This window comes from Mustelus asterias, chromosome 15, assembly GCF_964213995.1.
Source record: "Mustelus asterias chromosome 15, sMusAst1.hap1.1, whole genome shotgun sequence".
In the NCBI taxonomy this organism is placed as follows: Eukaryota; Metazoa; Chordata; class Chondrichthyes; order Carcharhiniformes; family Triakidae; genus Mustelus; species Mustelus asterias.
This window is the reverse complement of record NC_135815.1, coordinates 29,093,797-29,119,896: the sequence shown is the minus strand read 5'-3', so window position 1 is coordinate 29,119,896 and position 26,100 is coordinate 29,093,797. Positions and strand designations below refer to the sequence as shown.

At 40.8% G+C, this 26,100-nt stretch overlaps 1 protein-coding gene across 1 annotated transcript in view; it reads left to right on the top strand.

Annotated features, from left to right (window-relative positions):
- Nucleotides 1–26,100, top strand: part of plekhh2 (pleckstrin homology domain containing, family H (with MyTH4 domain) member 2) — a 120,803-nt gene that overhangs the window by 27,842 nt on the left and 66,861 nt on the right. The window contains exons 3-9 of the mRNA XM_078229693.1: nt 2,949–3,098; nt 6,928–7,011; nt 7,535–7,616; nt 14,205–14,366; nt 15,470–16,467; nt 21,804–21,879; nt 24,296–24,390. Coding sequence (XP_078085819.1) covers nt 2,949–3,098; nt 6,928–7,011; nt 7,535–7,616; nt 14,205–14,366; nt 15,470–16,467; nt 21,804–21,879; nt 24,296–24,390 — 1,647 coding nt within the window. The remainder of the gene's footprint in view (nt 1–2,948; nt 3,099–6,927; nt 7,012–7,534; nt 7,617–14,204; nt 14,367–15,469; nt 16,468–21,803; nt 21,880–24,295; nt 24,391–26,100) is intronic.

Below are 26,100 nucleotides of genomic sequence, written 5' to 3'. Positions count from 1 at the left end.
CACCTCAGTGGGCAGAGAATTCCAGAGATTCACCACCTTCTGGGAGAAGAAGTTCCTCCTCAACTCTGTCTTAAACCGACCCCCCTTTATTTTGAGGCTGTGTCCTCTAGTTTTAACTTCCTTACTAAGTGGAAAGAATCTCTCCGCCTCCACCCTATCCAGCCCCCGCATTATCTTATAAGTCTCCATAAGATCCCCCCTCATCCTTCTAAACTCCAACGAGTACAAACCCAATCTCCTCAGCCTCTCCTCATAATCCAAACCCCTCATCTCCGGTATCAACCTGGTGAACCTTCTCTGCACTCCCTCCAATGCCAATATATCCTTCCTCATATAAGGGGACCAATACTGCACACAGTATTCCAGCTGCGGCCTCACCAATGCCCTGTACAGGTGCATCAAGACATCCCTGCTTTTATATTCTATCCCCCTCGCAATATAGGCCAACATCCCATTTGCCTTCTTGATCACCTGTTGTACCTGCTGTATCCTATTGGAAAAGTGTTGATCCGAGTTTGATCCTGAACCAGTCACCTTCCATCCCGCTGGCAGGAAGGGCTGGAAAATCTTGCCATAGTGTCAGATTCTACACGTATGCTTATGACACCCAGCTTTACCTCACCCCATCCTCCACTGACCATTTCACTGTCTTTATGTTATTACACTGCTCGTCTTTGAATCTTGGAATCGTTCCCAACATTGGGAAGACTGAAGGCGTTGCTATCCATCGCCGACCCTGCTCCTTTGTCACAATCTCAATTTGATTCAGACTGTTCACATAAGCTCAACATGTTTGACCTGGACTTGAATTTTGACGGCCCAGAAGTGTACTTTTGGTCCTCCTGATTCCACAAAGAATGAGAAAGCGCTTGCCCTAATCTACTGCTCTGTGCTCCTTCTCTTGCTTAACCTTGCCTGGCAACGATCATTACACATATTTCAGCAGTAGTTATTATTTTTCTCAAAAAAACAAACAAAATGCATTTGTTGTATGTTATTTGAATTGTTTGCATATTATTGAAAGCTAATATTTTTTATCGCTTCTTATACATCGTGACCATCAAGTATGTAATTTACATTGAGATGCCAGTTGATTTTTTCCTATTCATTGGTTGAGTAGAACAGAATAGAACTTTATTGTCCATGCAAAAGTAGAAATTTGTCTTTGCCTTCATTTCTAGTATAACATATAAACAGTGAATACTTTGTGTATACTTATATTCATACATTTGTACATATATAACACATATACATCCATGCCACACAAACATAACACATTGTAATCTTACATTAAGCATTTATTACAGTTGAATAAATAAAAACAGCGGGTTGAGTTTACGTTGTTATTTAATAAGCATATAGCACTCGGAGCAAAAGACCTCTTGAACCGATTTTTCCTGCCAGTAGGCATTCTAAAGCACCGGCCCAGGGAGAGCCTTTCAAATTGGGGAAATAAGGAGTGAGAGGATCACCAAGCACAGCCTGAAATTTCCTGTTAAATAGGTTATCGAGCTGTGTCTGCTGTCTACCAATGATTTTACAGACTGTCATGCTCAATGTTAGGATGCTCTCTATCAGACTTTTGTATACCCTCCATAAGACGCTTGAATCACTCCAAATCCTTTCAGTTTTCTGATCTAAAACAGATGCTGGCTAGCCTTTTTAAAAATACAGTCAGTATTCCCTGTGAAACTTAGTTTCTGGTCTATATATGCTTCCAGATACTTGAAACATTTTACAACCTCTATGAGTCAGTCATTAAGACAGAGGTTCACGCGTATGTAAGCCATTACTATATAAAAGTAGCTGTTTGGTTTTATCTACGTTGATCTGCAGAGCATTCAATTTACACCATTTCTGAAAGATGGTAGCATGTTCAAAGTCATTTCCATCAATTAAGTCTCTGTTTCTCTCCTTCCTGATTGGTTAGTTTTTACTTTTATTATTAATCAAACATAATGCACAATTTCAATCTTTTCCCCAATTAAAAAATTGCGACCAAAATATTTTACATGGATGCATTCTGGAAGCATTGAAATCTGGCTATGTATATCAGATTCCCCAGCCAAACCAGCTAATTTCCCATGCTTGGGAGCCCGATGTAAGACAGTAAGTTAAACCAGTAGGCCATATGCAAATGTTCATATTTGATTTAAAAGATTACAGTTCTCAGGATTCACTACATGATGGTTCTTGCACTATTTGGTATCCTTTTTCACCAGCCTGATGTCCAGGATTGACGTTTATCAGTCTGCTCACTGGAGAGAAAAAAAGAGAAAATAGTTCAGATGAAAACCAAAATTAACAGAAGGGAGAAGAAGGGAAAGAGAAGTACAATTGAAGGAAAGTGAGAGAAACAAAGTGAAGCAGGAGAGTGAAAATCAAAAGTGGAAGAGAAAATTGTGGCCATCATCATTTGTATCTAGAAGAGGTTACAAGAGAATTTTTAGATTTTTTAATGTCTTTTGTTAAAGATTTGAATTTGTCTTCAGGAAATTAATCATTTTCCTGTATAAATTGATGCCATGATAAGGATGCATTAGAAATAGATACAGAAAAATTAGTAAAAGAACTGGAAGTGATGATTAACAAATGACTTCTGCACATGTTTGCTTCGCAGCTGATTACAAATGGAAACTATTGCTAAGCAGTTGAACCAAGTGATTCTTAGAACATGATGATTTCATTCAGGAAAGTCACTGTCTGGATTTTACTTTGGCACTGAAGCTATGGTGCATCCAAATGCCAGGAAATGACTATACAACTGCAATGTCACTGGAATTTGGAATCCGATGTGAAATCTCTCATTTAACATAGAATTTCACCAAGAGTTGGCAGGAGGAGCCAAACTTCCTTCACTAGTGTTCAAGCAGATATTGGCTGTTTTGTCATTTTGTTTTATAAAGAATATTATTACATCTCTCATCAGCATTTTTTTGTGCTCCTAGGTTTGTGTTATGGAGGAGAAGCTAAAAGCAGCCAACATCCAGACTGGTGATTCGGAGAATAAGTTGTACAAGAGCTGTCAAGAGTTGGAAACCCTTATACTAGAAAAAGACGATATAATACAACGTTTAGAGCTGCAGCTTGATGAGCAGGTTAGCTATCACAGATATTATTTCAAGTTCTATTTGGGTAGGTTGTTCCTCAGTCAGGCAGAAATGAGCATTGCTTAAATATGAAGTTGTACTTAAAAGAAATTAATTTTGATTTGATATATTCAAATACAGCAGTGTGTATCTTCTTTCAATTGTGCTGTTATTTTCTCTACACTCAATCATACAACCTATATTACCATACCATTTTTTAACATAAAATATTCCAAGGCACTTTGCAGGAGCATTATAAAACAAAATATAACACACAGCCACATAGGGAGATTAGGTCAGATGACCGAAAGCTAGAGAGAGAATTTCAGAATCTAGGGTCTATGCAGTTGAAGGAATGGCCACCAATGACTGCTTAAAGTTGGGAATACTAGATTTAGATGAGTGCAAATATCTCAGAAAGCTGGAGAAGATTACAGAGATGGGGAGAGGCATTTGAAAACAAGGATGATGATTTTAAAATCGAGACTTGCTTGACTGGGATGCAATGTAAATCACCTAGGGATGATAGGTGAACAGGACTTGGTGCAATTAACAACAGGCAGTAAAGTTTTGGGTGGCCTCATGTCGAAGGTGTGGAATGGTGGCGCAGCGGTTAGCACTGCTGCCTCACTGCGCCAGGGACGCAGGTTCAATTCTGGCCTCAGATCAGTCTGTGTGGAGTTTGCACATTCTCCCTGTGTCTGCATGGGTTTCTTCCGGGTGCTCCGGTTTCCTCCCATAGTCCAAAGATGTGTGGGTTAAGTTGATTGGCCATGCTAACTTGATCCTAGTGTCAGGGGGATTAGGGTAAATGTGTGGGGTTATAGGAATAGGGCCTGGGTGAGATTATGGTCGGTACAGACTTGATGGGCTGAATGCCCTCCTTCTGTACTGTAGGGATTCTATGATACTTAAGGTAGAATGTGAGAGGCAAAGCAGTGCATTGGAATAATATAGAGATAACAAGATTAGTAATGAAGGTGTCAGCAGCAAATGATCTAAAGGAGGAACAAAGTCAGGAGATATTATGTAGATGATAAAAGGTGGTCTCAGTTATTACACGAATATATGGTTAAAAGCTCATTTCATTGTCAAGGCACAGTAGTTGTGAATTGTCCAGATCCAGATTTGGGAGGTGACAGCACACTCAAGGACCTTGAAAAGGAATGAGAGGTTGGAGATGGGCATTAATTTGCAAGGGCAATGAGGTCCAGGCTTTTTGAAGAAGAATGTGATTGTGACAGATTTAAAGGAGAGAGACAGAATTTGAACAAAGAGAACTGTTAATATAGTAACATAACATGGACCAGAAGGGGTCGATTGGTGGTTAATCATTCAATGTAAATAAGATTGATGTAGCAGGAGGTGTGTCTCGTGGGTAAGATGAGCTCAGAGAAAATGAGGGAAGATTGGAGAAAAACTACATAAAGATATAAGTTTTGGGCTAGGCAATGGGGAGCTTCAGAGCAAATTTGGCCGAGAGGTGTAGGGGAAGGGAGGGCAGTGAGAGAGGCAGCTGATTAGATGCTCTCCAAATCTTCATAACAATCCATGAGCTCTTCACAGTTATTGTTGGAGCTGAAGGTCGAGGTGACAAGGGATTAAGAAGACAATTTACAGTAGAGAAAAGAAACCAGTGTTATCTTTGCATTCAGAGTTGATACTGGAATACTGAGTGGTTTCACCAGGCACAAGCAAGGCCATGTGATGCTTTATGTGGTCTAGCCAGATCAGGCGTGTAACACAGATCAGATCGTGGTTAAAACAGTTGTCAGCCATATCCTTCAAGTCTGCATCCCTTAGACTTAAGGGAGCAGAGCCTTCTCAAGGGCAATTAGGGATGGACGAACAAATGATGGTCTTACCAGTGATGTCCACATCCCATGAAAGATTTTTTAAAAAAGATTCGGTTATGTTTAGGGTGAGAGGGAATAATGTTTTTTTTGTGATTAGGGCATCAAAGCTGGGAGGGAGGGCACAGTTCAGCAAATCAGTAGCTGCAGAAATGTTGTGATGAATGGAGGGTCTTGGTGATTGGGTTACACAAAGCACAGAAATTTGGCTTGGGAGACAGCATGCGTGAGGTGGGGAAGCTGTTGTTCGAAGAAAATCTGACAACATCAGGTTACAGAGATACAGAGAAGGTATCTGTATTTGTTTTAGGATTACTACATGAGAAATATGGATTTCTCCAGACAGGTTGTCACTGCACAATGCAGCCACCTGCAAGAAGACATACATCCTGCTGGGTGAGGTGGTCATATTTTGCCTGACAGTCAAAATCCCCTCCTATCTATTTCAGAATGCTATTCTCAAATCCCTTAATCTACAGGTCATCAAACAGGTTACTAATTTACCAGCGCCTGTCAGTAGAGTATTTTCCCAATAAAACCTAGCAATCAGAATGAAAAAGCCCTGGAAATGTCTGTAATGGTTAGCTTCCCTTGTGTGCCGGGAGTCATAGACAGTACGTACATTGTCATTAGAACATCAGCATCCCAGCCAGGAGAGTTTGTAAGCAGGAAAGGATTTTATTCTATCATTAAACAGCTGGTCAGTGATCACTACCACAGAATAAAGCAGGTCTGTCTGTGCTAAGTTTCCAGGCAACTGTCACATTACCTTCATTCTGCTCCAGGAAACCATCTCTGCACACTATGCCACAAAACTAAGAGGATTGTTGCAAGGAGTCAAAGGCCACCTCACCACATATAGCACACGACACCCCTCCATCATGCATCATGCCTGTAGAAATGAGGTACAAACTAGAGCCATGGGATACCATGTTGACCATCAAGCATACAATTGAGTTCTTGATCCAAGGATTTAGATGGTTGTATAGGCTTAGAGAATTGATTGTGGCACTTCAGTTAACCCATTTATTAACCTTGATTGATTTTCCCCTCGCTAGCACAGAGGCTTGAAGGCTAATTGTAACACCCAAATACAGGTCCAGGTGGCAGGGATGTGCAATGACGTCAAATTGAATTCTGAAGCACAACTGCTCAAATTAAGTTTAAATATATTACACCAAAAGTAGTCTAGTGCAAGGGAGATAAATAACTTCACAATTCATTAACCCACCCAGTCCTAGGTCTGGAACCTTGGGGTGTGAACAAGCCTGTGCTGATAAATATCTATTTCTCTTGTGCATGCTCTTCAACATAATTAAAGATAGATAAGCGAAACTGCTTCCTAGTCTACCTTCATTTTATGCTAAGGAGTATATGGCATGTAGGTCAAAATTCCAGTGGTTCCTAGCTCATGTTCCTTTGGCAAAATCAACATTGATGCAGATTTCCTCAGTTTTATAAATTAGTAAAAGATGTGTGTTGCTCTGTACAGTTGTTCCATTCTCACCAATGGACATGGATAAGAAACAGTACTATTTGAGTTACCAACTTAAGTTCAAAAAGCTAGAACTGGAACATTTATGATGTTAGTGAAATACATTTCAATTTGATTAAAGTGCAAGTAAGCATCCATGTATACAGTGTGCTTTTCTACTTCAATACATTCTCAACAAACATATTTCCACTTAATATTTTCTACTCTAAACAGTCATTACATAGATTTGTATAGAATAATATAGCATTTTCTAAAGATATTACAAGAGACCAATACCACCATACATTATATGAAAAGGATGTCAACTGATGATTTCATTATGCCCACAAACATTTAGCTAGTACTCCCTTGTGTATGTTCATACAAAATAATCCATGTCCATTTCTGCGGCTTTCTGTTTTATCTTTACTTACCTTTTATCGATGTGTTTTGTTCTATTGACAATGTTCACATATTTACAGAAGGCTAATAGTTAGTTTTTGGGTTTCAGAAGCACCTTCGAATACAGGAGGCCAAAATAATAGAAGAGAAAGCAGCAAAAATCAAGGATTGGGTGACAATGAAACTTCAGGAGGTACCTGAGTTTTGTTGCATAATTATAGGACAAACAGGCGCCACATATTGAATTATTTGTGCTATTGAAGTTGTTTTTTTTTCTTTTTGGAATTTTTGACCTGCGAAGCATGTTTGCAATTTTTTTTAAGTTTCTTTGCTTTGAAAAATGTATTCCAAGCTGCATTGAACTGTTCATTTATAAGATTGAAATTTAATTCTATTGAACACAAATTTTCCCAAGAAGTTTATATCGCTTCACAATAATGAAAATTGTATGCAATTTATGTGATATTTCAGTTGAACTAATGTTCAATAATGTTTTTTGTTCAGAAGGCTATATCAATTGCTGGAAACATATCTGAAATATAGTTGGACTTGCAATCTTAGTGGTTCAGAAGAATGAAGTTTGATGCGTGTTATGTAATGTGATTATTTAGGCATTTCTGTCAAAACCATTGGTTCTTATTTTAATTTTCTGTGTTTATAACATAGGGTGACACGTACGATTTAATATCACATTAATATCCTCTCTTTGCTCATAGCTTGAAACTGAAAATCAGAATTTTAAACTTGCTAATCAGCAACAGGTAGAACATATTCAGATCCTTCAGACCAAGTTACAAGGTAAGAGCCAAATTGTTTTGATTGAATAAATTTGGCAGTCTACTATGCATCAACATCAGTAAATTATAGAAGGAGGGCAATTCCTCTACATGTGTGTATTATGCCTAATTCCCCTCAGATGGCCACTGAAATTGATAAGTTGGAATTTTCTTGATCCAACTTATGCTGGAAATATTATGAAATTAAGTCTAAATTCATGCCTGTTTTTGTGCCAATCTTACTTGTAGAGCTCATTTTCTGATATAGGAATGTAAAAATCAGTAGACAATAAATGCAACGCCAATATATTGAGCTGCTGACTTCTACCCTCTAAAACTGTGTTCCTTCTACGCGTCTTCGTCCTCTTCCATTATTATGCAGAGTAGGAATATTCACATTAAGAATGACATTGCTGCTGTTTAGATCTTCTAAATGGAGGAAATTGAGGGTCTGAAAGCTTTTGGCTACAGTGAGACTGACAGCACAGGAAAGATGTTTAACTTGGCTGGTGTGTCCAGAATGAAGGAGCATGGCCTCGCAGTAATGGTAAAGGCATTTAGGACTGAGATTTGTAGGTGCCACTGCAATTGGAGGGTCATAAATTGTTGATAATCAACACCCCAAAGGGCAAGTGAGGCATTGTCATTGAGGTGGACTCCAAAGTAATTTTCAGGATAATAAAGATGTCCAGGGATATGGGGTTATTGCGGGCAAGTAGCAATTGGGAACCAGTAACAAGAACCTCCCTGATCAAGCTACATGAAAGACATAACTCAAGGAGCCAAATGGTCCACTTGTGCTGTTCTTCCCTATGCACCCATGTTTCTGGTTCCATCTGAAAGAACTCTCTCCAAAGACTGTACTTTCATTGAGAGCAGGTGTAAGGCTATTATTGTATCCCTACGCAGATAAGATTTCATGTTGCTTTCAATGTGCCATGCCTACAAACTTTGAGGGCATAGGAAAAATCTCATATCTACTTACAGGTGCCTGAGGTTGTGGGAGAATTAAATGCTATGCAGGTTCTGATGTATGCATTTGACACAAGGGGCCCGATTTTATCATTGCGTTGCGCCCGTTTTCAAGCATGAAAACTTGATAAAGTCAGATGTGAGGTGAGTAGCACGATCCGTGCCTGCCTCTGTGCCAGTTCCCCCTTTACCAAGGCCTGAAAATGGCCGCAATCGGGACCGTGTCCAAAATGGATGCGGAGGCCATTTAAATGCATTTGCATGCATTTAAATTGACTTAATGAGCTGCACCCCCAACTTTCCTGGCACTTCCCCCTTTACCACCATGTTCATACATCCAGAATAAGTGCGAAACAGACATGCTCCATAGAAGTCGGATTCGGGGACTCCAGTTAGTGAGGAGATAGGTGCCTAGCGTCCGACGCTCTCTGCTTGAGATCGGTGGTGGGTGGGTGGGATGGGGGAGCAATTCATGTGATGTATGTGCACCCACAGTGCTGTTACGGAGGGAGTTCCAGGATTTTGACCCAATGACAGTGAGGGAACGGCAATATATTTCCAAGTCAGGATGGTGAGTGGCTTGGAGGGGAACTTCAGGTGATGATGTTACCATGCATCTGCTGCCCTTGTCCTTCTATATAGTAGTGGTCGTGGGTTTGGAAGGTGGTCTTGGGTTTCTAAGGAGCCTTGGTGAGTTCCTGCAGTGCATCTTGTAGGTGGTACACACTGCTGCTGTGCATTGGTGTTGGAGGGCATGAATGTTTGTGGAAGGAATCCTAATCAAGTGTGTTGCTTTGTCCTGGATGGTGTCAAGCTTGTTGAGTGTTATTGGTGTTGCACTCATCCAGACAAGTGAAGAATATTCCGTCACACTCCTGAATTATGCTTTGTCGATTGTGGACAGGCTTTGGGGAGTCAGAAGCTTACTCATCACAAGATTCTTAGCCTCTGATCTGCTCTTGTAGCCACAATATTTATATGTCTAGTCCAGTTCAATTTCTGGTCAATGGTACCCCCCCCACCCCCCACAGGACATTGATAGTGGAGGATTCTGTGATGGGGATCCACTGAATGTCATAGGGCAATGTTAGATTCTCTCTTGTTGTTCCACAGCTTGCTGTACCTAGAATCTGTTAGTTATTAGAGTATCATGGACTTGTCTGCCATGCCATGCCTTTGCAAGTGTATGTGCCTCTGTGACACCTGGCCTTCATCGTCAATATTCCCTTACCATTATCATTGTCAGAAGAAACATCTTGGTCATCCCTGTCTCCTTCAGCCGCGACATCCCTGTTTTGTTGCAGAGGTTTTGCAGAGTGCAGCAGACAACAGTGATCCGTGACACATTCTGTGGGGAGTGTTTGAGTGCCCTGCATGAGCAGTCCAAATATCTGAACCTCATCTTTAGGAAATCTATTGTCTGCTCAATGTTGGCCCTTATGGAGGCATGTGCCGCATTGTAGCTCTCCTTGGTGGTACTCTGTAGACAGAGAACTGGCGTAAACCACGAGGTGTTCTGAGGATATTCCCTGATCCCAAGAAGCCAGCCCTGCAATTACTGAGATCTTTCAGAAGCTTGCTACACCTGGAGATGGTTCAGAATGTAGGCATCTTGAGAGCTCCCTGGGAATCTTCGGATCAGCCATGATGTTATTGAATGGCAGAGCAAATTCGTGGGGTTGAGTGGCCTACTCCTGCTTCTAACTTGTATGTTCATTTCAACCAAGCATAAACATGCAGCATTTGTCTTGAGTGATAATATGGCAGCAGCGCGTTCAAAGAATCTTCATTAGAGAAGCTGGAAGATGTGAACAGCCATATTCAAGGACACCCTAAGGCACCTCCGACATTTTCTTTCACTCATCTACATGTAGCTGCACCTGCAATATACCCAAATTCTGGTCAGTGTTCACCATTGCACTGGCCCCTAGTTGCCAGCATCCGAATCTTCTTGAGGCCCCTGCCATCTCTTGCTGCTCAGGATGTTGCCTCTTCAGGTCCGGGGCTAATTTGTTCATTTGGACAAGAGCCAGTGGAAAGGCAAGGTTACCTGGAACCTGCATCATCTAGGCCTCTGTGGATCTGTGAAAAAATTGCAGTGGTCCATCCAATGAGTGTGTTCTTTGTAGATTAGCCTCCACTGTGAGGCTCAAAGTGAATGCTAAGTCCTGTGCCTGGTTTCCATTTAAACATGGCATCCACACCCCACCCCTTCCAAGTGAAGGACATCATGGAGAACCACAGTTGAGTGTTCCTCCCATCATACATGACTATACATGGAGGCATTGCACATTGACTGGGGTGATGACAGCCATGTGCAAGAACTCTCTCTTGGACATGATTCAGCTTGCCTACACTCTTGATGCTACAGAGAGACCATTGCCTTGGCATCATAGAAAGATTTCCAATGGTCAGCCATGACCATTTACCCAGAAGAATGGAGGTTTGGAGTCAGAAGTCTGTTGCCATTCACCACCCATGCCCTTTGGAGGCACCAACATCACTCCCTCCCGACATCCTTGTCTCTGACAGCAGCAGATACCAATCAGCAAACAATGTATTGCAGCTCCAAACCTTGATGGGCGCTCATTGAAATGTGATCCATGTCATGGAGCAATGCTTTTTAATGGGCATTGGAACGTTGAGAGCAGAACTCAGCTGAATCTGGCTCTCCATGGAGTGGACTAATAACTAACAGGGTAGCTCTTTGCTTGGCCCAAAAAATTAGGCATTAACTCCTCCCATCCAAAAATAGAGCCTTCAAATATGGAAAGCTTGAGAGGTTTTAAGAACTATTCAACAACCTTGAGAACTTGGTGTGTGTGAGATTTCCGATATGTCAAACACCGTCTATCTTCCCCATTACACATCAAGCTACAGCCATCCTCCAACACCATCACCACCTTGTCATTACTATCCATCCTGTAACCATTCAACCTCCCCTCATTACTCTGTCCCACCGTTCGATAAGATCATGGCTGATCTGATTGTAACTTCATACCCTGCCTACCCCCTTGTTAATCAAGAATCTATCTAGCTCTGCCTTAAAAATATTCAAAGACTGCTTCCACTGCCTTTTGAGGAAGTGAATTCCAAAGACTCATGACCCACTGAGAGAAAAAGGTTTTTCTCATCTTTGTCTTAAATGAGCGACCCCTTATTTTTAAAAAGTGATCCTTAGTTCTAGATTCTCTGACATGAGAAAACATCCTCTCCAGATCCACCCTATCAATACCCCTCAGGACTTGGTTGATTTGATTTGACTTGATTTATTATTGTCACATGTATTAACATACAGTGAAAAGTATTGTTTCTTGCGTGCTATACAGACAAAGCATACCATTCATAGAGAAGGAAATGTGAGCGTGCAGAATGTAGTGTTACAGTCATAGCTAGGGTGCAGCGAAAGATCAACTTAATGCAAGGTAAGTCCATGACAATCTCCTTCATTGTGTTGACATTATGGGAGAGATTATTGTTGCTGCACCAGTTCACCAGATTCTCTATCTCATTCCTGTGCTCTATCTCATCATTGTTTGAGACCCGACTCACTATGGTGTTGTCAGCAAACTTGAAAATCGAATTGGAGGGGAATTTGGCCACACAGTCATAGGTGTGTAAGGAGTATAGTAGGGTGCTGAGAACACAGCATCGTGGGACACCAGTGTTGAGGATGATCGTGGAGGAGGTGTTGTTGCCTATCCTTATTGATTGTGGTCTGAGTTAGGAAGTTCAGGATCCAGTCACAGAGGGAGGTGCCGAGGCCCAGGCTACGGAGTTTGGAGATGGGTTTCGTGGGAATAAAGGTGTTGAAGGCTGAGCTGTAGTCATGAAATATGAGTCTGACATAGGTGTTCCAGGGTTGAGTGCAGGGCCAGGGAGATGGCATCTCCTGTGGACCTGTTGCGGCGTTAGGCAAATTGTAGTGGATCCAGGTAGTCCGGGGGGCTGTAATTGATTCGTGCCATGACTAGCCTTTCGAAGCACTTCATAATGATAGATGTCAGAGTCACCGGTCGATAGTCATTAAGGCACGTTGCTTGGTTTTTCTTTGGTGCCTGGATGATGGTCGTCTTCTTGAAGCAGACAGGGACCTCAGATTGTTGTAAAGAGAGGTTGAAGATGTTTGCGAATACTCCCACCAGCTGATCCGCACAGGATCTGAGTGCTCGTCCAGGTACCCCATCCGGGCCAGTCACTTTCCGTGGGTTGACCTTCGAGAAAGCTGCTCTGACATCTGCAGTGGTGACCCCAGATACAGGTTCATCCAGGGGGCTTCCAGGGTGGAGGGCATGCTCTCACTGACCTCTTGCTCAAAACGGGCATAGAGTGCATTGAGCTTATCAGGGAGGGATGTGTTGGAGCTGGCGATTTTACATGCCTTCATCTTGTAGCCTGTTATGTCTTGCAGACCTTGCCATAGTTGGCAGGGGTCGGTGTGGCTAGCCTGGGATTCTAGCTTGGTCCGGTACTGTTTTATGGCATCTTTGATGGATCTCCTTAGATCGTACCTGGCTTTCTTGTATAGGTCAGTGTTGCCTGACTTGAACGCCTCAGACCTGGACTTCAGCAAGCAGTGGATATCCCGGATATCCCTCTTCATCCATGGTTTCTGGTTGGGAATACACAGTATGTTTCAGTCAAGTTGCTTCTTACTCTTCTACTCTAGTGGATACAAACCTAACCTCTTCAACCTCTTCTTGTAAGACAAGCTGCCCATTCCTGGTATATAACACTCAGTGTCCAGAGAGGCTATCCACTGTCCTGTAATAGAACCAAGACATGCATGACGTGCTTGCTCTTCTAAACAAGCCAGAGACAATCTGACTTCCTTCCCCAGGCAATCTGGCTTTCTTACCCAGACACCCTCCCACCCTTTTCCCCTTCGCCTGCCTTCTATGTCCAGCTTCCATTCCCTACTTCTCCCCTCCCCCATAGCCTGCCACCCTGCCCAGCTTCTGCATCACCTTTCTAATTTGTGAACATTCTCATTTCTCACTGACGGAGAACTAAATTTAAAGGAAACACATCATTCTGATGAGCTGGCCTTTTATGAGGCACAAAACACATGCAAATATATACAAAAGGACTTTCTGATTATTGTTTGTCAGGAAGCTTGACTCTCCTATAAAGTCCTGAGAACTTAATTCCAGAAGTTCATCCTGCCTCAGGAAACTGATTTTTGGCCTCCTGCCAAACTTCCTGCTGCAGGTGGGACCTGACAATTCCAGTCCATATATCAGGAAAAATTTAAATCCAAATATCACACCAAGCTGACTCAGCATAGCTTACAGTATAATTGGAGTCGGCTACTCAGTATGGCATTTTGGTATGTATTGATTGAAAGCTTCAGTCAAAGTGCCAAGCTTTGTTTGTTTTCATGATGTCTAATCTTCTTGTACAAAAGTCCTCACATTTACATGAGCATGCTCGTAATTTCAACTCTCACCTTTGCTAAGACAGGCTAGTGCCTCATTGGGAAGCCATCTAATTTTGAGAGCCTTTGGAGCACAGGATGCTTTGCTTCACATTCTAGTGTACTATTTCCAATATAAATAAAATTACATTTACACTGCAGACAGGAATCATCCGGAGTTATGCTTAAGTAACCAGTGCCTTGTCTTTTGCTATCTTACAGCCCTAACAGGGAGTCGAGGACAAAAGTCATCATCTGATTTAAGCAAAGCATCAGGGGAAGCACGACGGCTAAGCAGCCTAACTTTTGGGTACTTTAAAGGAAACCCCAGAAGTCTTCAACAGAATACCCTAGAAGCTGGGTCAGTCGACGTAAAATTTACAGGTGGGTGGAGTCCTGGCAATAATTGAGTAAAGATGGCTTTGTGGGCTGGGAAATCCTGCCACATTTGTACAGTTAAATATTTAAACAAATGTTTCATTTAACACAGACTTTCATTATTTCACTTTTTTAAATGCTTTCATTCTAGAAATTAGAAAAAACAACATTGAATCCTTCGGGTGGTTTATTTACAGTCTCTCCAGGAAACCCAAAAAGGCAATATGAAGAAACCAAATTAATATGCATAAAGTTAGTTAACACTGCATAGTTTATCACTGTTCGTGAAGATCATTAGTCTACACTAGATGTGACCAACAAGAGGACAATGCCAGTTGAAGATTTTAGCCTTCATCATGATGCAAAACAGGAAGGTTAAGATGTTGTTCTGCATTGATACATAATTTAATTAATGTAAAATTCTGTTATTTTATGGTAACAAAAGGATTTATTGCAGAATAGGTAAAATGATTACATTTATAGAAATTAAGCTAATGTAATAGGGATAGAGAATGCAATTAATCAATTAAAAAGGATTTATATCAGTAATGCAATTTAACAGAAAAAAATGACAAATTAAATTTAATATTGACTATATTGGGTGGAAAACGGTAAGTGATATATTGGTACATATGTAGTAAAGTGAATAGAATTAGCACAAGGAGAATTTAAAAGGACTTTTAAGTAATATCATCTCAACATTGAAAATAAGGAGAAGATATGAAAAAAAAATAAACAGAACAAAAGAATGTATCGTTTCTGGAGTATAATCCACAGAGGTCCTGCTGAGATTTTATAATTCACTGGTTACACCACGCAGACTATTGTGTTCACTTTCTGCTACCATACTTCAAAAGGGGCAGTCGAGCCCAGAAATGACTTCCTCTAATTTCCCCTCCCTTCCTGTAGATCTACACAGTGGTTTCCTCAGTGCATTTGAGATTATGAACTCAAGGTTTGGGGAAGCAACTCATGAACCTGTGTCCAAAACATGATGGCACACTATTTTGGACTGATCACCCAATACATCGATGCACCAAACAATATCATACCAAGTGACTTTAAAAAAAGCATGGACAAATTGTAACTTGTGTAATTACCTTTTTCAGAAAAGGAAATGGACAAGAAATTACAGATGAATTCCGTTCAAAATACTGAAACAGATCAAAGGGATTTCTCTCAAAACAACAGTGTACCCAAGCTACAAGATAGAAAAAGACTAACGAGCCACCAGTTTTTACCAAAGGAAGCCACGGGTTTTGTGTCTTTGAGTGATGGCAGTTCTGATGATGAAGATGAGAAGAAAAGGTGTCTAAAAGCCAAATACTTGTCAAGCCTCTCCAACCACACATCAGAAGGAGGCATCAGGCTTAGTCACATTGGGAGTGACACCTATTTGACAGCATCTGATGACAGTAACTCTGCCTTCGATGATGAGAGTGCAGCAGTTGACCGAGCTGGGCAGAAATTACCCTTGCATTGTGCAGTTACAAATACTGAAACTATACAAGTGGTGGATCATTTTCCAAGCATAATAATGAACTCAAAAACACTGATTAAAAGAATGGATCATGATACCTCCTCTGATGAGTTAAACAAGAAATTTGAATCTCAAAGGCTAGATTCTTCTTCGTCATCTAGGAGAACAAATACTCCAAGCCTGATTCTAACATCAGCACTTGCGTCAAAGTATTTAACTCCCATAACTGCCACCAGTATCCAGCCCATGCAGTCTTTAATTCAGACAAATTCATTCTCTAATTTAGCACCTCCAAAATTAAGGACTCCTAATGTATTTAGTGTAAGTGTGGCCAAAGCAAAGAAACATTTTAGCCAACCTCAATTGAGTACTGATCATCTGTTTGGCAGAAACCGAAATGCTATTAGTATGGTGAGGCCAATGTGTCATGAAGAGACAGACATCGATATCAATGAAGGTGAAAATGATATCTTGGAGAAAATGGAAACAGGCTATGATGAGGGAATGTTTTTGTATGATTCATCTGAAGGCCAAATTACAGAAGGGAAACCAGAAACAGGAGACACAACAAGCAAAGTTTCCAACAACAAGCCACCAACTCCTCCTCTGCACAGATTTCCTTCCTGGGTAATTTTTATTGTTCTGATGCAGTGATAATTAGCAGCTAACGTTTTATTTGCAGAATTAAAAATGTCAATGGATATTTTGAAAAATTGTTCTGACAGCTTTAGCATTACAACCCTCTTGCTCTCAAAAATTTCAAAAAGGTGCATCAAACCAGACTACTATACTTAATTGTGTAAGGCAATCTGAAACATTTTTGAAGACTTATGCATATCTTTTCTGAAATCACTCCACTGGCACACACAACTGACGTATTAGTCCATCAACTAATCAATCTTTATGCTTTGAAAGATGCCAAACTTCAATAGAGATGTTCAAAATTATGAACAATTTTGGTAGAGTAAATCAAGAGAAACTGCTTCCAATGGCACATGGGTTTATAACCAGAGAACACAGATTTAAGATTCAGAGGTGACATGAGGAAAAGTAATTTACATGGCAATTTGTTGTGATCTGGAACTCACTGTCTAAAAGAGTGGTGGAAGCAGAATCAATGGGCAGTATTTAATGCAGTTCTCAGAGGTCTTGCCGTCGGCTAGAGAGCCAGCAAGAATTCTGGGTTGCCTTCTTTCAGGAAGCACCACTGGATTAAGTGCAAATAAGGCACTTAACAGGGCAGCTGCAGGCCCTCCCTGGGATCAAGGACCCCTGGGGTAAAAATCCCAAACACCCAAGAGCTGCTATCCAGTCAGAGGACAGCAGTTGTGCAAAGCTCAATAGTACCTCTGAGGGAGCAGCGGTCGCTGCCGATAATACACCCACCTGAGGTCTAGGATCACCAAGGCAACAGATCAGTGTTGACGTTTGCAGAGGTGGGTTCATGTGGGAGGTCGGGCTGGGTTGGCCATTCAGAGCCTTCCAAACCTAGACTTAAGGGGAGCAGAGACAAGAGACGATAGGGTCCCCATCTGCCATCTGTTAGGATCCAGTAGATATTATTAGATGGGAAGGTCCCAGAATCAATCCCTGGCTCAAAAGATTGTAATATGCTTTTATTTTTAAAAATAAAGGAACAGTGTCACCGGACTGCCAAATACTTCTACACTCTCCCTTATCTTCACAAAAGGATAACACCCCATTCTGAAGCTAAATTGCAGATGTCGTTCAATCAATTTTCCATAGATTTCTTCTCAAATTCCACACTCCCCAAAAATGATTGTCACACGAGTGTTTCCAAACACCACTTTCAGAAAGACACTCTTTGAAACCATTGTTGGAAAGAAGATTTTAATCAGCTGATTTCATCAAGAATCTGCTTCCAGGTTTTCCAACTATCCTTTCAAACAAAGCTTTGCCTCCACTGTTTTAACAAGGATCTGCTTCAAGGATTTTCAACTCTCCTTTTAGGATTTTGTCGTCTTGAATGCTTTTTCACAGCTCTGAGATCCAGCAACCTATTTCTCCATAATTATTTCAACTAATATCTCACAAACTGTAATAAGATATTACAAACCTTAGAACCACTTCAGATGTATTTCTGGTTTTTCACGAGCTAATCCCTTCTCGGCTCCCTCTGTCTTCACTGAACAGTACTCTGTTCTGGTTCCAGTTCCTATTTGTTCCTTTAACTTTAGACTTCATGGAAACTTTTCCTCATTTTCCTAGTTTCCTTAACTAGCTGTTCTTTAAATCCTGGCATTAATCTTCTTTGCCCCTTACCTCATGTATGGCTTTTCTTCTAGCAAAGCTGAGATATGTTCCCTCTCTGGCTGCGAAGCTTCTACTTCTCTGGCTTCCAGTTAAAAATTGCACTCAATAAGCTCTTTTCCCTAAAGGTCCCCCTGGTTGCTCGGTAATATCTCTTTGCTTCTTAAAGCTTTTATTTACTTTTCACGCCATAAACATCTTAGATACACAGTTTGAACTAAAACCAAAACCCCCATACGTACAAAACATCTTTGTTTAACATGAATCTAACTAGAGTTTTACCCTCATACAGAAACACTGAAGCCAGAATTCTCTGGCCGTTCTTGCCCTGCCACTGCTGCAAGCGAGGATGGAGAATTTGGCGTTCAGCCAAATCTCCGTTCAGTGCAGCAGAGTCAGAGAATCCTGCTGGCGGGAATGGCCAAAGAATCCTGTCCTAAATTACACCCTCTTCATCCATACCTTATTTCTAATACTTAATAATGCAAATATAGCTCATATAAAATTAACTCTGTTTTCCTGACACATCATCTTCTCACCTGATTTTATCATTCCCACCGCCCCCTCCCCCCCCCACCCCCCCTCCAACTACCAAACACACCTTGAGGGAGGGCAATAAATTCCACAACATCGTAACTTTCAAAGCGGAATTGGATACTTGAAGGGAAAATATTTACAGGGCTGCCAGGACAACAGGAGTGTGGGACCAACTGGATTACTCTGTCAAAAAGCTGCCAGAGACACAATAAGCTGAATCGTTTCCTTCTAAATCATTCTATGATTCAACATAACATTTGGCATAATGTTGCATATTTTAACATTAAACTCTACCTATGTTTGCTGTGTGTTCCTGTATTGTATTACTGTAATAAGGATGGCAAATTGTTTTTTATCAGGAGAGACTATTCTGTGAGATTTCATATCATTTCAAGGTCAGTAAAAGAAAATAGCAATGGCACCCAAAAAAACTGCAAAAGCATAGACAAATTTTAGGAAAAATATGAGTACAGACCATAATTAAGTTAAAGGGCTCAAATGACTAGCAAACCACTGAAACCATATTTTTCTGATAAAGCAGTTGAATTAAGGTCTCACAGACCACTGCTACCCATGCAGTTTCCTCTATTTGGCTTGTCTGCTTGTTGTGTCTCTGTGCCCTGTTTGAGAGCACATTTCCACTCCATCTGACGAAGGAGCAATGCTCCGAAAGCTAATGGTGTTTGCTATCAAATAAACCTGTTGGACTTTAACCTGGTGTTGTTACAACTCTTACTGTGTTCAGCTATCAGCCATGGCTAAACTTATAAGCCTGAATTTTCAGGATGGCGAATGCCAACCACAGTCTCTGACAGGCCCACTACCGTTTCACGTTCAATTGACTGTTGATTGGCAGAAGCCAATCAAGAAGACTTGCATTGGAGAATTAATTGGCCAATGACTCTCTGTCCCGTCCAGGTACAGTGATGCAGTAGCCAGAAGAGGTACTGCAGTGCCATGTCTGAGCCTAAGTCCCAGGTCCTTCAAGTACGTACCAGGAATCTCGGGGGCAGGAGGGTAGGGGATACTCTAAGGAGTGAAGAGAGGGTGATCTCAGTGTTGGAAGGTAGGGCAAGGAGGGCCAGAGCTCTCTGGTCCCGGAGGGAAGGGCACGCCAAAACTGAAGGGGCTTTCAGATTGAGGTACCCATTCCCCATCTTGCCCACTTGAGATGGAAATTCGTTCATGCACCCTACTTTGACCCATTCCCACCAGCCTAAAATTTGAGGCTGGATGGGAAAAGACCCTTAACTGGTCATACATTGGCTTCCTACTAGGGGAAAGGGCTAGTTTCCCGCCCGAAGCCCTGTCCACCCCACCGTGAAATTGTGTCTGGATTAGGCCAGGTATCCATGCTATTTTATGCTTCCCCAACCCCCATCTCTGAACCCACCTGGAGGGGGTATGAATTTCTGGCCATAGAAATCATTCTTGATGTACTAAATCCTAGTTCTGTCGAGACTAAATTTTAGTGATCAATTGCAATTTACAGTCATTATTTTATTTTCCTCTCTTTTGTAAAGCTTGGAACTTCCCTTCAATGATGCACCTGAAATGTATAATGGATCACAACACAATCCTACATTCTATAGCAATCATGTTGATACTCCAACAAACTGAAGGAGAAATAGCTAAATTGAGTCTCACTTGAATGCACTTCAGCGAGTCTTCAGAAGGATTCAAGCTTTGTGAATATATTTTGGTAATCCATCAGCTGTGAATTATGGTCGCGCTTAGTCTTCAAATGAGATCTGTCTGGTGGGAAAAGTAGCCTTTCTTCTGTTATGTTGTCAGATGTTTAGATTTTAGCTGTATCTGATGGTGCTGGGAGTATTTCTAACAGTATTGGTAAATATGTATGGCCTAGTTTTGTTGGAAGTCAATAAAACTCATCAGGAGTGTGAGAAGGTGAACAGATTTGAACATATCTCAACTTTCATCTCCTGTGGGATTCCATTGAGGATGTAGGTTTGGAAAGAAAAACTAGAATGCTTATCTAGTTGGTTCACCTCCCCTCATTTTGGATCTGGGTTCAGCATCTACAATTGCCAAGTCAGGGCCATTTTGACCTTTGAAATCTCCACAGAGCAGCAGTGCAAGTTTTTTCATCCTACGGTGGGTGCTTCACAGCCATGTAGATGATAGGCAGCGAGCACCAGCTGTGAGGAATCACCAGTTCACATTACCAGTTCTCCTTTTTCTCCCTCTAAAAATATCAACACAAAACAGGAGATCTTGTATTCGTACTAGTATAGGTCACAGTCAGTATGTGAATTGGCTTGAGAGCTGAATGCTGTCTGTCAGGTCACCTTCTTAATCGATGCCAACAAGATATAATTCCAGATAGTGTCATGTAGTTCTGTGTATCAACTTTCATAAGTCAACATTACTGGCAACAATTTCAAGATGGAATGGCATAGTCTTTTGAAATATGTTACACTAAATTATCAGGCACATTGTGCTCTCACTTTGCACTGCAGTGCTACTGTAGAATCAAAGGTCACAAGAGCTCATCATTTAATGTTTAGAAAACATGAAATTAAATTGAATACATATTTCACTAAGTACAATGATGTAAAAAATTCCTTTATCTACCATAAGGTACTAGATCAGATTATGAACATTTTTTGAAACATTACAATAACTCAAAAAAATGCACAGGATGCTATATAATTTAACTTCATTGTCAAGAAAAGTCCTGGATTAAGTTATTAATCTGTGCTGTTTGTTCATCTCAGTTGGGTTGTTAGGAAAGCTTGAGTTAAAGTTCCAATTTAGGAAGGGAAAGAAAATTAGCTGAAAATCATGCTAATATGCGGCAGTCGTCTAAGTATACATAGCTGAAAGTTGGTTAAAGGCAGAATTCAGGCTTAGCCACTAAAGTTCAATTAGCCTGCTGAACAGCCTGATCTAAATACATGTAAAAAATGGCATGTAAATGAGCTATTAGAAGATTGGTGCTACTCATATTCTTTCATCCTAGTAAGTGTCCATGCCATCACATGAGAATGGAAAGAAATTGGAGGTAAAGATAATTTCAAGCTGCTTCTCGTAATTTGGTCCTAGTATGAAAGTTTGTCTTATAATTTACGGTTACAGAAATTATATGACAGTACAAGGATATTAAGAGCTGTCATTTTATCTTTTACACCCAGGAAAGCAGAATTTATGCAGTAGCCAAGTCAGGTATGAGAATGTCAGAGGCCATTTGTACGGATCCAAGTAACAAATGTGAGTATTTTATAGAAACAGAAGTGTTTTCAGTCTAATGGGCTAACCCATTGTATGCTCTCACCCTTAACTGGAACATTTTTATTGACTTTGCTTCCAGTTTCCCCCTTCCCTTGCTTTGCCATTGTCTATCTCCAACTCTTCTTTGACTTTTCTGTTTCCATTTCTGGGAATAGGCTATTCCCTGAATCCAACAGTCAGCTTGACTGCACTTTTTCACATTCTTCTTCCTGTAAGAATTGTATTCTATTCTCATAGTTTCCCTATTTACATTGCATCTGTTGAGATGATGCCATCTTCCATACTGCTGTTCTATGTCTTCCTTTTTTCCTCAAACAGGATTCCCCCCACCCCGCCCCCAAATTATGGTTGATAGGGTGGCACAGTGTCATAGTGGTTAGCACTGCTGTCTCACAGTGCCAGGGACCCAGCTTTGATTCCCAGCTTGGGTCACTGCCTGCGTGGAATTTGCACATTCCCACTGTGTCTGCGTGGGTTTCCTCCGGGTGCTCTGGTGTCCTCCCACAGTCCGAAAGATGTGCAGGTTAGGTTGATTGGCCATGCTAAATTGACCCGAGTGTCAGGGGATTAGAATGGTAAATATGAGGGGTTGCAGAAGTAGGGCCTAGGTGGGATTGTGGTCGGTGCAGACTTGATGGGCCGAATGGCCTCTTTCTGCACTGTAGGGACTCTATGATGGGCCAAAAATGATACCCATTCTATTTTCTACCTTTCTGATTTCATGTCTTCTTCCAGTGCCATGATAATGTTTACCTTATCTTCACCTTCCACCACCAGCCTCCTTATTCAATAAATCATTTTCTGCCACCTCAGCACAATGCCACCACCAAACAGATCTTACCCTCCCCTTTCAATATTTGGAAGAGACTGTTCTCTCCATGATACCCTGGTCCTCTCCTCAGTCACCCCTACCAGTCATCACTTTACTGCACTAATCTTTCATGCAAGCACAGGAGATGCAACATCTGTCCTTTTACCTCCTCTCTTTTCACCCTTCAAGTCTCCAAACACTCCATCCAGGTGAAATACTAATTTACTACTCCTTTCAATTTAGTATATTATATACACTGCACATCACGCCCTCTGATGCTGACTGGGTGACCACTTTGAGGAACACCTCCATTCAGTGTGCAAGCATGAACTTGAGCTTCCAGCTGCCTGCCATTTTAATTCACAACCTTGTTCCCACTCTGACCTTTCTGTCCTCGGTTTGCTACAGGGCAGTTTTTATGGCCTGGCTCGTCCTGAAACCTTAAAATCCCACCCAGGGTCAATGGACGTTTTTATGCTCCGTCCCTCGCCCGCTCCAATTCCTGTGGTGGGCAGGACGGTAAAATTCCAGCCACAGTGTTCCATTGCAGCTCAACATAAGTTTGAGGACTGGGTACCTTACAGTATTCTTGACCCAAGATTGAGTTCAGTCATTTTAGATGATGGACTCTTTTTCCATTTTATTTATTTTTTCTTTGCCAGCTTGTTTATTTCTCTATTATTTCTTTTCTTTTGCTTTTGGATGACAGCTATTCAGTATCCTTCCCTTCACATCTCCTCAGGACACATCGGTAGTTTCTTTACCACATCCTTTGCGTTATTAAACCCTTTGAATTTTAATCTCTCCTGCTGTTTGCCCAATCACAACCTTCCATTTTGTTTGCACCTATCCCCCCTTTCACTTGCTCAACTTTTCCCAGTTCTGTCAAAAGGTCATAGACCTGAAACATTAACTCTTGTTTTTTGCTCCACGTATACCAGACCTGCTGAATGTTTCTTGGATTTTTTAATAATTATTTATTTATTATCCTGCAGGGTGCTGTTTTATAGATTTTTTTTAAAAACTTGAGATTCTAGAATCTTACTGGTATTTTTTACAGACATAATTCAGCAACAATCTATATTTATATAGTGCTTTAACATAATAAAACGTCCCATGATGTACCACAAAATATGGCATTGTGCCACATAAGGAGATAGGGTTGGTGACCAAATGCTTGGTCAGAGGTTGGTTTTAAGGAGTATCTTAAAGGAGAATAAAAATTTAACAGGTTTTAAGCAAATATAGAGGCGGGGGAATGTGAGGCAAGAAAGCAGAGTCATTGCTAGCTGTGCAAAAATATGTTGAAATGCAAATCAGTTTCACGCCAGCTACCAGCAGGTTTACTGATCTGCCATGGTGGGCACCAGCAGAAGATCCCATGGAAAATTCATGCTAGTGTAAAACCGATTTTGGGGCCTCCCGCCAAATTCTTTCCCCCACCACCCCCATTGACCCCACTGGCAGGGACATGGAAGAATTGCATCAATTCTGTTTTCTTTTAATAGAAATGTCTTATTAGAAAGCTGGTTAATGTGTTTGTAATACTGCATTTAATTTGATAAACTATTCCTCATTTTCTAGGCACCAGTTTTATGCCTTCAATTTCAACATCAGGATCCTACACCAGCTTAATTTATAAGAGTATGACCTCTCCAGTTTACACTACTTTGAAAGGGGTGAGTGTCCAACTTAAAGCCATGATTTCAGCTAAGTATTTTAGACTATTGGAGTTGAGTGCAGCACTGATCCTGATAACTTTAGTTTTTCTCAGAATTTTTAGCCAAAGTTAAATACTTGCTGGATCTTTAAATTCCTTACCTTGTCTTGGTTTGGTGTGTGGATAGGTGAACTATCACAGTTAATTGTAATACATGTACACTCAAGGATGATTGTGAGGACACATCCACCACAGTCATTACAAAACCAGTCTTTAAAACCACACATTAGATAAAGCCATTGATGCAAGGATCGCAAGTTTGAATAACTCCCTCAGAATGCTATCTTCTCAAATAAGTGTTTCGTCCCCATTGTAAATGTCATGGATAAATCTATTGTCCTATGTGAACATTTTTCCCACATACTTGTATCATTTATAATTTATGTTTTGCAAAAATGAATAATGTTCTTCTTTCTCATATTCTTTAATTACTATCATGCCCCACCCTGACCCTGCCTCAGTCCCAAGCTGAGAACCTCCAACATATTCATCATTCTTGTATGAAAAAATATTGTTCTGAAATATGTCCTTAATTCACCTTGCTCAAATTTTGCTCTATGTCCCTTTGTTATTAGCCTTGGTGAATCTCCCTATTTGATTTAGCGATACAATTTAATATTTGATTATTTCTACAAGCCACCCATACCAGCTTTAATCATCTGAGTTCCAGGATAAAGAGCCCCAATTTCTCCAGTCGATCTTGACAACTCAGCATTTGTAGGCTATTTAACTCCTTGTTCAACCTTTACTGCACTTCCTTGGGACATTGGAGGGTCACAGTTAAAATTGAGCCCTAGGATTCAGCCGAGTGCTGCTTCTTACCATGACTTAATTGTTTCACTGTGTTGATGACCAAAATCATAAGCAGTAAGTCATGGTGTATGTTGATCACTGCAACATAGTGTGCAACATTAACAAGGTTGACAAATTTAATATTACGAAAAATGTTTTGAAAAATTGCAAAAAAGATGTATTATTATGACTTGATAGTTGTTCTTATGATCTTGGTAGAGAATGCTAATTTTTATTTTCAGAACCAGAAGGCCAGGTATTTACTAAAAGAATGAAGTCACAAGATTCGCAGTTTGAAACTATAGACTTTTACTTCACAAAAATCAAAGAACATGAAAAGCAATAATTACATTTTATCGTAAATAAGTTTAAGTTTATTTATTAGTGTCACAAGTAGGTTTACATTAACACTGCAGTGAAGTTACTGTGAAAATCCCGTAGTCGTCATACTCCGGTGCCTATTCGGATTCACTGAGGGAGAATTTAGCATGGCCAATGCATCTAACCCACACATCTTTGGAGTGTGGGAGGAAACCGGAGCACCCGGAAGAAACCCACGCAGACACAGGGAGAGCATGCAGACTCCGCACAGTCACCCAAGCCTGGAATCGAACCTGGGTCCCTGGCGCCGTGAGGCTAACCACTGTGCCACCCAGTCAGTTATAAATAGTTAAATTAAAGATATTAAAAGTATAGTGAATCCAGATAGTTCTAAACTTCTTCACTCAATAGGGTATCACTGTTCTCATCAAGACCAAATGATCTTCTTAAAAATGGTTGGGATGTATTACTTATATTTCTGTCTGCAGCAGTGTAAAAAAAAGATTGCATGTACATAGCATGTTTCATTAATGAATGAGTAATCTCTAATTTCATT